Source organism: Apteryx mantelli, chromosome 4, assembly GCF_036417845.1.
Source record: "Apteryx mantelli isolate bAptMan1 chromosome 4, bAptMan1.hap1, whole genome shotgun sequence".
Lineage (NCBI taxonomy): Eukaryota > Metazoa > Chordata > Aves > Apterygiformes > Apterygidae > Apteryx > Apteryx mantelli.
Window position 1 is genome coordinate 14,272,569 of NC_089981.1, and position 12,567 is coordinate 14,285,135.

Genomic DNA, 12,567 nt, shown 5'->3' on the forward strand with positions numbered 1-12,567 from the left:
CTTGAAAGCATCACGCAGAGTGTATCAAAAATCACACTAGGTAAAATCAGTACAATGCTGGGACAGAAGATCTCACAAGAGTCTTTCATTCTTCCTTCCTCTGATAGAAACAATGCTGAGATTTAGAACAATGTCAAATACTCCATTAAGTCATATGTGCAATTTTTTTCCCCTCCATGATAGATAACCTTCCCAGAACTCATTTTTCAGCTTGTGACATTTCATATTTACGTTTCAAAATGTATATACGCAAGAGAGTTCTTTTCTCTGCCCGTGGTTACATTTCCCTTCTAAACAAGAATTCAAAGATCATGTGTACTTATAAAATAAATCATCATTCTGAGCAATATTTCCAGGTATTCTTAAAGACACCCATTTTACAAAGATTGCTGTCAGGGACTTTGTCTCCCCTGAGGGCAAACATGCTGCATTATCTGCCTTGTAGTGCCCAAGGTAAACACTCTGGCCTTGTCCTTAGTGCATGGAAGGCTATCAGCCATGGAGCCAGTCCTTCAAGATCCTGGAGGACCAGGATTAAGGAACATATCACAGAGTGCACCTCTCTCTGTGCCACCAAAGCCATGGCAGAAGCTTTGTACTGTGCAGAATTAAAAAGCAGTGAAAAAAATACATGACAGAAACTAAACACTTCATAAGCTTAATACTAATGCTATATTTTTCTTGGTTTGTATCCACTTCTGATATAGAATTCATTATTAATAATGAAAAAATGCTGATGATTCGTGTGTCTGTCTTTGTTTTCCCAGGTGTATAAGCTGTATATTGCATATTGGCACCCAACTGATCAACATGGAAAATGCAAGCAGTGTGAAGGAATTCATTCTTCTGGGCCTTTCAAAGAACCAAGGGGTGCAGAAAATATGTTTTGTGGTGTTTTTGTTCTTCTATATTGTTACTCTGGCAGGAAATCTGCTCATCGTTGTCACTGTAGTTAGCAGTCAACGTCTGAACTCCCCCATGTATTTCTTTCTCTGCCACCTGTCCATTGCAGATATTTGCTTCTCTTCTGCCACAGTTACCAGAATGATTGCTGACTTCCTTGTCGAAAAGAAAACCATTTCCTTTGGGGGTTGCATGGCACAGCTATTTGGGTTTCATATCTTTGGCGGCGCTGAGATCTTTATCCTCACAGTGATGGCCTATGATCGCTACTTTGCCATATGCAGACCCCTCCACTACACCACCCTCATGACCAGGCGTGTGTGTGGCTGGATGGTGATGGGTTCATGGGTGGGGGGCTTTGTGCACTCCCTGGTGCAGACCCTCATAACCGTTAGCCTCCCTTTTTGCGGTCCCAACAAAATTGACCACTACTTCTGTGATGTCCATCCCCTACTGCAACTGGCCTGTACCGACACCTATGTTGCAGGCATCATTGTCGTTGCCAATGGTGGAATGATTGCTTTGGTCTCTCTCTTCATCCTGGTCACGTCCTACATTGTCATTTTGTTATCCTTGAAAAGGCGAACGTCTGAAGGGCGGAACAAAGCCCTCTCCACCTGTGGGTCCCACATTACTGTGGTGATTCTCTTTTTTGGGCCATGCACATTCATCTACATACGCCCATCCAGCAATCTCTCGGAGGACAAGAGGGTAGCTGTGTTTTACAATGTCATCACGCCCATGCTGAACCCACTCATCTACACACTGAGAAATGAGGAGGTAAAAAGTGCCATGAGAAAACTGTGGAATAGAAAAGTTTGGCGTGAAAAGGGTGAGGTGTAGAACTGTGGTAACATTTTCTCAGGAGCTGAGAAAATCAAGTCTCTCTCACTATAATTCCATTTTGGAAAATTTACTGAAAGCTCCCTTTTGAAGAAAAGCTTGGTTTTAGCTGTTGCAGTAATTAGGAAGACACTGAAAGTTCATGTTTTGATTGGAATGGCATTGTAAACTCTGTGACTAGCAGGGATTCCCTTTATGTTCTCTTTTTGAATAGCACAGGCCCAGGACTGGGGCTTCCAAGCACTGCTGAGACACCAGCAAATAAATAAATGAATGCTATCAAAAATATTAAAATGTGTTCCAGGCAGAGCATCCCATTAGTCCGAGCTCTCCCGGGTGTAAACTTTCCGTCAGACAAACTCCATCTACTCTGTAATCTACTCAGCTAGGAAATGATGGCCCAGGGTGTCTGCAAGGCTGCTGGTCACCTGCTGCTGGAAGCAATTGTACCAAAGGCTTCCTTCCCCTTTACTTTGGAGTATATGCCTTCTTATGAGTACTGCATTGTCATATGCTGAATCCATGGGTTAGCAATTAAACTGCTGATATTAGATGCTGGTTGGGTCATTTGCTGATGCAGATGATATGAGGAGAAGCTTCTCCCCTTCCCATTCCAGTGCAGCAACTCTCTGCCTTTCTGCAGTAGTTCACCTATCACTAATGCCCTCCTTCCTAACCATCCCCTCTGCCCTTCATCTCTGCCTCAGATTTTGCATTTTACTGTTTAGACTAATAGCGAATCAAAGATCCAAGTGAAAGATAAATTGCTCACCGTAGGAAATTGTCACCACCAAAGAAAGCATTTGGGGACAAAGAAAGCATTGGGGGGCACAATTTTATGTGTCAGTGAAAAAAAAGAGTTGTTTGGGAATAATTCCTGTACTCAGGATAACTCCTAGCCCAACAGGGCACATCTAGAGGCCCAGGCAAAGGAAGAAACATGTATTCCAAGGGAATAGCTGGAGCAGCTACTCCCGCAGGAGGGAAGAGAAGAAATGTGAAGATGGAAGATGAAATCATCTCAGAGCCAGTCACAGCTGCCACAGGGATGTTAGTTCTAGCAGCTAAGGTTCTCCACAAGGACGAAGGAGCCACGAGGAGCCACGGGACCCTGACTCCTACCTTGCCAGGAGGAAAAGAGCAAATGAGCTGCGTGAGGGAGAAAGACATCTGTGTAATGCACTCTGAAAGTAACTAAAGCACTTTCTTTTTCCTTCCTTCACTTCATGTTCCCTATAAACACTGGCTTGCACTTGTGTTGCACCTTAACATGGCTTAAGTGTGATTCAAGATAAGAAGGTGTTCCCTGCACAGGAGAGCGGCAAATCTACGGACCAAACCCTGGGACAATGTCGCAAATGCTCTGGTTCCCCGAATGTCCTCTGCTCTATGCAGGGGGTGGCAGAGTGGGTTCCCATTTCACAGGCATGCACCAGTACACTGCGGATGTCTCAGTGTCTTCTCCTCACCGTGGTGGGTTATGTGGATGGCAGCCAGCAGGACGGAACTGGGATAAATCCTGATTCTCAAGGCTTAGAGGGATAGTGTCCCTCAGGCCTGGGCCAGCATGTCCCTCACCCAGCATTCACACTCTGTGGACACAGCTAAAGGTGGGACCATCCCCACCTATTTGTAGCAGTCTAAATTCTTCATGCAATGAAGGACAGTTGTCTAGCTGAGCACCATTGTCAACAGAGAGGGACAGGCGCCTTCAGAGGCTGGTCTGTCTCACACGGGGTGGGGCAGGTAGAAAGACAGATGGGGCCCACTGACCCCCTTCATACTGAAACTGCTAAGGGGTTAGGGCACATGGCCAGTTCAAGCTAAGGTTTATAATTTTAAAACTGCTTGTTTGATTGTTTTTTAATGTTTTGGGGAATAACGCCATGATTTTTCTGATTTCTCTTCTGGCTGCCGGGTGCTAGCAGGCAACAGCGGGACCATAGCTTATGGAAGGTGTCAACAACAACAACAACATTTGATTCCTCTACACATTGGCCCAGATTCTTATAATGACTTAATATGAGGACTAAACAGCTGCTTCTATATTTTGCATTGCCTGAGTAAAAATACCTGGCAAGTAGTGAGGCCTGACCACAAACATTTTTAAAGTCTTGAAATAATTTCCTCATTTACTTCTTGTTTCAAATGTGTACAGACCAGATGTCTAAGTGCCAACAGTCCTATAGCACAGTTATGATATCTATTTATGCTGCAAACATGCAATGGTAAGAGCAAGTTAATAAGAAAGAAGAAAGCATATGTGAAATATTGGCTTGGAAGGGAAAAAATATCTGACACGTGAAAGAGACATCTTTACGCAAAAAACGTTTGATTGCAAGGGTAATGTGAACACAAACTCTTGCAAATGGTCAGCCATGACATTGATTTTAAATAGAAATGTTTCCAAAAGAAGCACATAGCTAATACTAAATGAAGTCCATTTATCTGGACAGCTCTGGAAAGCAAGCAAGAAAGCAAGCAAACCCCCACACAATGTGACATGGTCTAGGTGATCACGCTCCAGAGTCACCCTGTAGAGATTACTCTAATAGCTGTCCAAAATATATATTTTAGCTCCCTGTCCACTGATTCTTTCTGACAAAGAAAACTTCACATGCCTCTGCGATCTCATTGCTTCTGGTAAGCTTGTGCTTCTGCTGTGCAATTTACTTGAAATATTTCTGCCACAACTTCCCCATCTGGAGAGAAAGAAAGTTGTTCTTGCAGATGCTCTTGGAAGTTGTTTTTGCAGAATGAGAAATGGAGCTAGACATTCAGGCTGTCCATTTCATCCCCTGTAGTTTTCAGCCCTGGCAGAGATGTGGACTGCTCTCGTGACACATAAGAAGCAGCTTGGAGCTGAGAGGTTTTGATGAAACTGCCTGAAGTGCTCCGAGAAGGTCATCAGAGGAGAATAGCAGGCAAACTGTTGGAGACTAGCAAATATAAACTGTGGAATTTTTTTGATCTTGCTTCGTTTTGTTCAAGCATGACTATGAAATCCTGCCTTTGAAAAGAGGCATTACTGTTGAGTGACTTTTGTGAGATGCATTCTTTAAGTAGAAAGAACTCAATTTTTTTTTTACCCTTTGTTTTAATTGGTGTCTTCTTTGCTTATTTTTCAGTTATATGCCATTTCCAGAAATATCTGTCAAAAGGAAGTTTCTGGTGTTACAGAGTCAAGGAGTCAATAGGTAGCTGCAGCACTTCCTATGTACTCAATCTTAACTTTGGGATTAAGATCCCAGAGGACTTGCCAGTATTGTGGACATTGTTATGCAGCTCTTGCTGTCTATCTTTTCAGTGTAGAAACTGAACACTAGTGATACTTGCGTACTGCACTAGAGTGCAGCAAAGGTGAATACAAGGGTGTTGGTGAGTAAAGGAGATTCAGCTGCGGTGTATTTATTACCCCAGTGGCATCACAGGTGTGTTTATGGGGGTTTCCATGCCTAGTCCAGAACTTGGCTGAGGTGTACAAAAACCTTACTGACACATCATTAATGCAGATTATCTCCAGTATTCACCCATGTACTGTGTGAAAGGTGGTCTGAGGAAATACAAGCCTGCTCTTTTGGAGACTGAGGTCGCAACCCAGAAACTCATGAGCAATAACTGGAACCAATCCACACAAGATGTAGCCCAGTACAGCACATATAGGACAATGACTCTCCTGCTTCAGGTTTCCTGGCATGCCTTGAACATGGTCTGATTTCACTTAGGGTGCCTTAAAGACAGTTTGTGCCTAAAGGCACATCTCTGCTAAACAGACATGAGGTAGGTGTCCACTTTACCTCCTCCAGAAGGATCTACACTGAGAGTTGAAGTGATGTTAATTAGCCAGCTGCCTTGTGTCATGATGTGAACACTGATGGTTGCACAGAAATGCATGGACATTCTACCAGAGTCAGAGAGCACTAGTAAGGACTAGTTCTGTTGAATTCCTTCAGAGGGTTGAAACAGAAGGTACGTTCACTGCTTGAGCAGAATTCCTTAGGGGATGACTAACGTGTTGAGACTCAAATCAAAACATGCACTATCCTTCTCAATCGGTTTTTCATTTCCAAATTAACACAACAAAAGTGGATGTTTAGGGAACCTAGTGACTAGTCTTCCTTTTTAAAAGGGGCAAAGATCAGAAATATGAATCTGGAGGATATTTCCACCAACTCCCTCAAACAAATAAACGGAGCTCGCTATTACACACTTCAGTAATACATTCTGAGTTAGAAATCAACTGTCACCCCTTGAGAGAAGCATTGACTTTGAAAGGAAACTTTCCCCAAAAGGCATAAAAGGGAATACATTGACATTGAACATACCAGTGATCAATATGGATGTGTACTGATAACACTGTGTTTCTAATGCCATCACAGGTGGCTTTATTCTGTGCTTCAGGTCCTCTCTACGTGACGTATGTGAAGAACAAAAAAAATGTGACGGAGTTTGTCTTCCAGGGACTCACACAAGATGATGCATTAGCAAAAGTATGCTTCACATTCTTCTTAGTCTTCTATGCCACTGTTATTCTTGGAAACCTGCTTAGCATCATCACTATACAGAACAGTCAACAGCTGGACTCTCCCACCCCATACTTCTTCCTGAGCTGCTTGTCCTTTGTAGATATCAGTTACTCTACTGTCACAGTTCCCAAACTTATTTGTGACCTTCTTGCTGAAAAGAAGACCATCTCTTCTGTGGGCTGCATAGCACAGCTCTTTGGGGTCCATCTCAACCATGGGGAGGCAAAGAGAAGTGTTCAGGAGGGACTTTTCAGGAATGTTGTTCTATTTTTAGCATGGCTGTTCAGAATAGAACTGAAACTAAATTCAAGGTTTCATGTAGCTCTCATCTTTCTTTGGAAACTGTCAGCCAAAAGGATGTGAGCATATTGTCACCAGTCAAACCCGAGCCTTTGGGGTGGTATTGTGGCTTTTACCTTTAGACACCTTAGAGCTGTGTAAGTCTCAGGTCTAGGCTTCTCCTGGCATTAAGAGGAATAACTAGGTATTTTGAGAGGTTATGCTTTCCCACTAGCTCTTACGAGCTTCAGAGAGGCGTGTCTGCTCACGTTTCTACACAAACAAAGTGATGGTGGTGCTAAGCTTCCAAGAGAAAGCAAATCCTTCAGGATGGCACAGCACAAGCAGGTTTCATCTCACATATATTGGTGTGCTGACATGAGGTGCCTCATCTTGAGAGAGCTGCTGAAGACAGCAAGAGACCTTTGAGGGGACTGAGATTCATTGCATGGTAAAATAGGAGCATGAGAGGAGCAGGATGCTGTACTAGGTGTCTGCCTTACAGTGAAGGGTGACATACACTGTACTAGACTTTCCAAGGCTCCCAGGAACACTGATGGACACAGAGGCCGTTCCCCAATGCCAGGCATTAACTCCGATTTTCATCAGTCTGTGCCAACCTGGTGTCTCTGGGAACGCTTCATTTAAAGGAGCTCTGCTAACACCTTTCCAAGGCCTTGACCCTATGTCGTAGCTGAGCTTTATAATCTATCAGAGCAGCAATCCAAGCATGGTTAAATACCATAGTCAATGATGGAGCCACAATCCAATTCAATCGTCGGGACATTTTTCACCGCTTTATTTAGAGACTGGATGAAGTTTCATACTTTGGCCAGTCGTCTGGTGCTTTACACTATAAAGATCTAAGGAATAGGTATCTCAGTGGAAATATGGGGATCCAATATCTCTCCATACTCCACACAATATAACCTAATTCCTAGCTGAACACTGAAAATTTCCCTAAAATTCTTAACAGTACTGTTCTTGATTCATTGAGTTTTCCTCAACTGTTTGCAGCAGGGAAACCCCCAAATGCCCCTAGGACCTCCTGACTCTGGGCAATGCTGTTCTACTGCAAACAGACTTACTTTAGCATTGCTGTCATGACAAGTGATTCAAGGCAGGGATTTCCCCAAATCTCCTCCTGGAACTGAGATTTGGGGAAGGGAAGAAGAGGAACAGGATTCTGGATGGTGGATCAGAAGGCTTTCTTAGAAAAGCAAACTGCAGATTTGAAGAAACAGCAGCTCTTTAACATTTTAAATTCCCTAATTTTGTCTGGGTTTCTCGAGGTGGAGACTAAGGCATAGGTGAATGCGGGGCTTATGAAAATCTGTTCTTTTTGATGATATTTGTCAGAAAGCATATTTAGGTTTGAGATTGTGATTCTTGATTGAAACATGCTGCCGGTTCTGCTGATGCTTAGCTCTAGATGGCTTTGACTATCTTAAACATCAGCGCAGAGAGAGGTGTGCAGACATGACTCATTGCTGTGCAGGGAAGCTCTTTGATGGCGATCTACCTGTCTTTTTCTGGAAGAGTAGTAGTGTACATTGCTCTTCCCAGAGACCTGTAAACATACACAGGAAAATAAAATGATGCCTGTGATTTCTTTTCAAGCTATTTCCTTCCTTTGAGCTGGGAGTCCACTGAAAGAGACAATTTTGGACACCTCAGAAATCTGGTTTAAAAAGCTCACTTCTCTGTTCAAGATAAGAACAACGCAACATTGATACGTGTGAAAACTGTGAACTTCACATATCTGATGATACTTAATGATGAGAAACAAGAGATAAACCTTGAGCTTCAGACTCTGCAGCAACAGAAAGATGACAACTAGCAGCACCAAAAGGCTACATTTTCACATTCTTTTTCCTGCGTTTTAGGACCGTCAGGCCAGTGGGATAATAGTGCATAGCGTCCAAATGCTTTTACTACCCCGTACATATTCTAATTTTAGCGTTACTGAGATAAATGCTTCTGAGATAGTGATGGCCTTTAATCATCACTACTTGATCAAAATTCAGACTATAACATACTGAAGATAAGTCTTCTCCCCAGCCGTGTGTCTTTGGGCAGAAATAATGATGTTTCGCAGTCATATCAGCTCTCTGTAAAATATGCTGGCAGCAGTTTGAAGAAAAGAGACTTGTAAAATCCTTCTTTAGGGTGCCATAGATGATCATAGGGACACAATCTTTGCTATAGTTATGCGCAGCTTTAAGGAGAGGAAGTCAGGGGAAATAAAAGCCCTAACAGACTTGCAAAGGGAATCTGCAAGACCTCTTTCCATCCCCCTTTGACTGTAAACCTTATGCAGAGGCAGGAACCTCTCACCTGTCTGAGATTAATTCTGTCACTTTCAGCTCAATAAAGATTTCAACTCCTTCTGCCAACTGAGGGACAGCATTTGTAAACTCAGCCAGAAGAGATGAAACATCTATTAGTGCTAGAACACCTATCCTTAGAGCTAGCTTAGTTGAATTGATAAAAGGATTCCAAAGCCTTTCCCAACTTTCTCATCTCCCAGAAATGATTGGTCATTTATTCTCAAAATCACATTGATGGCAGACATGTAGTTGGTAAGTCACCATCTTATTCCGTCATTCTTTTAAGTGAAAGAACACTGCAGCTTGATTAACTTTCAGATTATGTCCAATGTCCTTAAAATAACTACCAGTTCACTCAGTTGCCTCAAGTGGATTGCTGATATGTGGAGATGAAAAGCAGGAATAAGGTCTTGTTACTTCACAATGGTAGCAAAATTAGAAGTCAATCTTTTTTGCATTTCTGTAGTTTTTTCATGTTTCCAGGCAGAAGGGGAAAAAGGAGGTAGTAATGAGTGACAGAAGAGGAAGATTTAACAGAATAGGGACAGTTACTTTCGCTAGTGTTTGGGGGGCAAAAACACGGGTGTCTGTTCTCCAAGATTTCCTTTCCAGAACTTCAGGTTCTGTGTGTTGCACTGGAAGAGGCTACTCCTTTCAAATACTGAAGACGTAGCAGAAGTGGCCATAAATTCAAATCACATTGCTTTTCCCCTCTTGAATATCTTTGAAAGCTTTTTCTCATCTTGACAGACCGGTGGTTTTCCTACATGAGCAAACGTTCCTAATAGAACAGAGAACTGCAATTCTGTGCCACGCACTCCTCAGGCAGGAGTCCTGTTTGTGCTTGGAACTTGCAAGTTAAGAGTCAGGATTCCTCCAGCTTTCAGCAGCAGAGGAACACAGTCTTTCAAGATAGAAGTTGCAGATACAACCAGTTAAAAGTCCACCTAAAATCACTTCTAACAATTAAGTACCTTTCTGAATCTCACCCTTGGAAGCTGATCAAATCTTCCTTGGAAGTCCTACTCTTTGTACCAAGGTTTTGATAAATTCTCCCCAAACAAAGTTCTCTTTCTAACAAGTCTGCTGAAGTTTCTCTAAAACCCTAAACTCCCCTCAGAGCATCCTTCACCTCCTTATTCCTTAGGCTGTAGCTGGTAAGATTCATCACTGGAGTCACCACTGTAGAGAACAGAGAGGCCCATTTATCTCAGTCCAATGAGTAGCTGGATGTTGGGCTACCACACATAAAAACGGTGCTGCCATAAAACAAGAAGAGAGCTCTCAGATGGGAAGCAGAGGTGGAGAAGGCTTTGCATCTGCCCTTGGAGGAGTGGATCCTCAGGGTGGTGGAGATGAGGTAGATGGAGGAGATGAGAATTGCCAGAGATGTGCAGATGCCACGAAACACACCAAAAATGTGAAGTACCATCTCTTTGCTATAGGTGTCAGAGCATGAAAGCTGGATCCTAGGGGGATGTCACAGAAATAATGACTGATAACACTAAAATCACAGAAAGAGAATGTGAAGGTGGAGATAATTTGCGCAAGTGTGTGGACACTGGACAAAGCCAATGAAACAGGAGATGATTACCATCTGTGAACAGGCTTTTGAGGACATGACAGTTGCATAAAGGAGAGGGTTAGAGAGAGCCACATGCAGTCATATGCCATTACTGCCAGCAGGAGACACACAACACTAGCCATGGGGAGACAAGTGAATAGCTGTGCCACACAGGCACTGACTGAAGTGGCTCTCCTCACTGCTGAAGAGTTCACCAGCAACCTTGGGGAGATAGCTGAGGAGTAACAGAAATCCACAGAAGCCAAGTTACTGAGGGAAAGGTACACAGTGTGTGAAGCCGGGGGATCAACCTTGATCTGCATGATCATTCCAAGATTCCCTATTAATGTGCTTAAAAAAAGCGGGTTACCTTCACCTCTTGGCTTTCTGTTAGTCCAGAGAGGATAAACTCAGTGGCCACACAGTGATTCCTCTCAGGCATGTTGCTAGCACACTCATATTGTCTCCCGACAAGAAACTGGTTCAACACCTAGAAGTAATGGGAAACTGTCAACACACAATTGATTGTCTCAGTAGCCACAAGGAAGTACGGCGCATTTTCATCATAGCTTCTGACTAGACTTCTTTAATTACGCATTGAAATGACTTGTGATACAAGGGAGTACTGTTCCTATTTTTCAGGTGAGATAAGAAAACGCAGAAAGATAAAATAATTTATTCAAAAGGCAACAGCAGCACTGTGAAACACCAGTCCTAGTCTGGCACTACAATGGTTTTCGTGTGCCCTCTTTCTCCTTTTTTAAGGAAAAAAGTCTGCTTTTCTTGAGGACATCTATGGAGCACTCTTCTCCCCTCACTCGTGGCCACGGTTGGGTGCACAGTGTCGTCCAAATGGCCCACTCTGAGGGCAATGGCCCACTTGTTTCTGAAGATACATGGTCTTGACACTAGTTCAGACATCATTGTTTCTGTATGGCAATCACCAATACATTTTTTGCCTATTAGCTAACTCTCCCGGGCATTGGTAGCAGGGTAGTTAGAGCTCAGTACGGGCCACAAAGTCCATTAACAGGGCAAAGCAGCCCCTGTTCAGCCTTGCTGAAATATGCATATAATGGTTAGGCTGCAGCTGTACCAACTTGGTAAGATCTGCCTTAATTACATGGACCTCCACCACCCTGACCTTTGGGACTGCAACTCGTAAACATACAAATAACAAATCCACATCCTGGCAGAAGAAAGTAAGAGTTTCCTCTCTTGAATGAAATGGTGGCAAGCACTAAATGGCAACAGCAGCAGGAAAACTCAGCTTTGCATCTTCCCAAAGAGGAGGAGATACAACAAGATCCTCCAGGTTTGGCTGAGAAAGGATTTCTCATTTCCTTGCATCCTTGTTGTCAAGGAAAAGTGGCCTTTCTGCTCAGGAATAAATTGGGAAGAGTCACCAAATGAAATACTGATCTGTTTTATCCAGTAAGACAAGAGTAGGTACTGTACATACCAAGCCAGTTTATTCCCTGCTTGAGCCAAATCTTCAGAAGTACTTGCCCATTTCAAGACAGCAGGATTAAAACCAGCCTATAATGTTTAGGTACACAGTTTAAGTGAGCAAAATGTTTACCCTGCTTAGATGCACAAAAGACCAGACTGCCTTTACACACTGAGTTATCTTTGCATAGACGGCTGTTGTTTATCTCCAACCTACCCAACCTTTTCTGCCCTAAAGCACAGCAACTAGCCCAGTTAATTCTCAGAAAAGGGCTTCAATGAGCTTGCTATCAACAGGTTGCTCTCTTCCATGGACTACTTGGGAAACTGAAGGAGGAAATTTCCCTCTCCTGCCCCAACGTGAGTGATCAAACACTGGATTAGGTGCAAATTTGTAGAATCTCCATCTGTGCTGACATTTAAAGTTCAGCTGGATCGGGCCGGAGCAGTCTGATCTGACTGAACCTGCTCTGAGGAGGAGGTTGGACTTGATGACCTCCAGAAATCCTTCCCAACCTGAATTATTCTATGATTCTATCTGCAGATTGAAAATGATCTTTTTCATCTCTAAAATGAAGAAATAGGCCTACCTTCCTTGCACGAAGGTGCGAGATATTTTATGCCATATTGACTCCAGAAATAAACTCTTATTTCAAAAGCTACAAACATTTCA

General features: G+C 43.1%; 1 protein-coding gene across 1 annotated transcript; it reads left to right on the forward strand.

Annotated features, from left to right (window-relative positions):
* Positions 1–810: 810 nt before the first annotated feature.
* LOC136991955 (olfactory receptor 4S2-like) lies at positions 811–1,716 on the forward strand (the record flags this gene model as incomplete). Its single annotated transcript, XM_067295455.1, has 1 exon — positions 811–1,716. A coding segment is annotated over exon 1 (906 nt), but the record flags the coding sequence as incomplete, so codon positions are not given.
* Between the last annotated feature and the right edge of the window lie 10,851 nt (positions 1,717–12,567).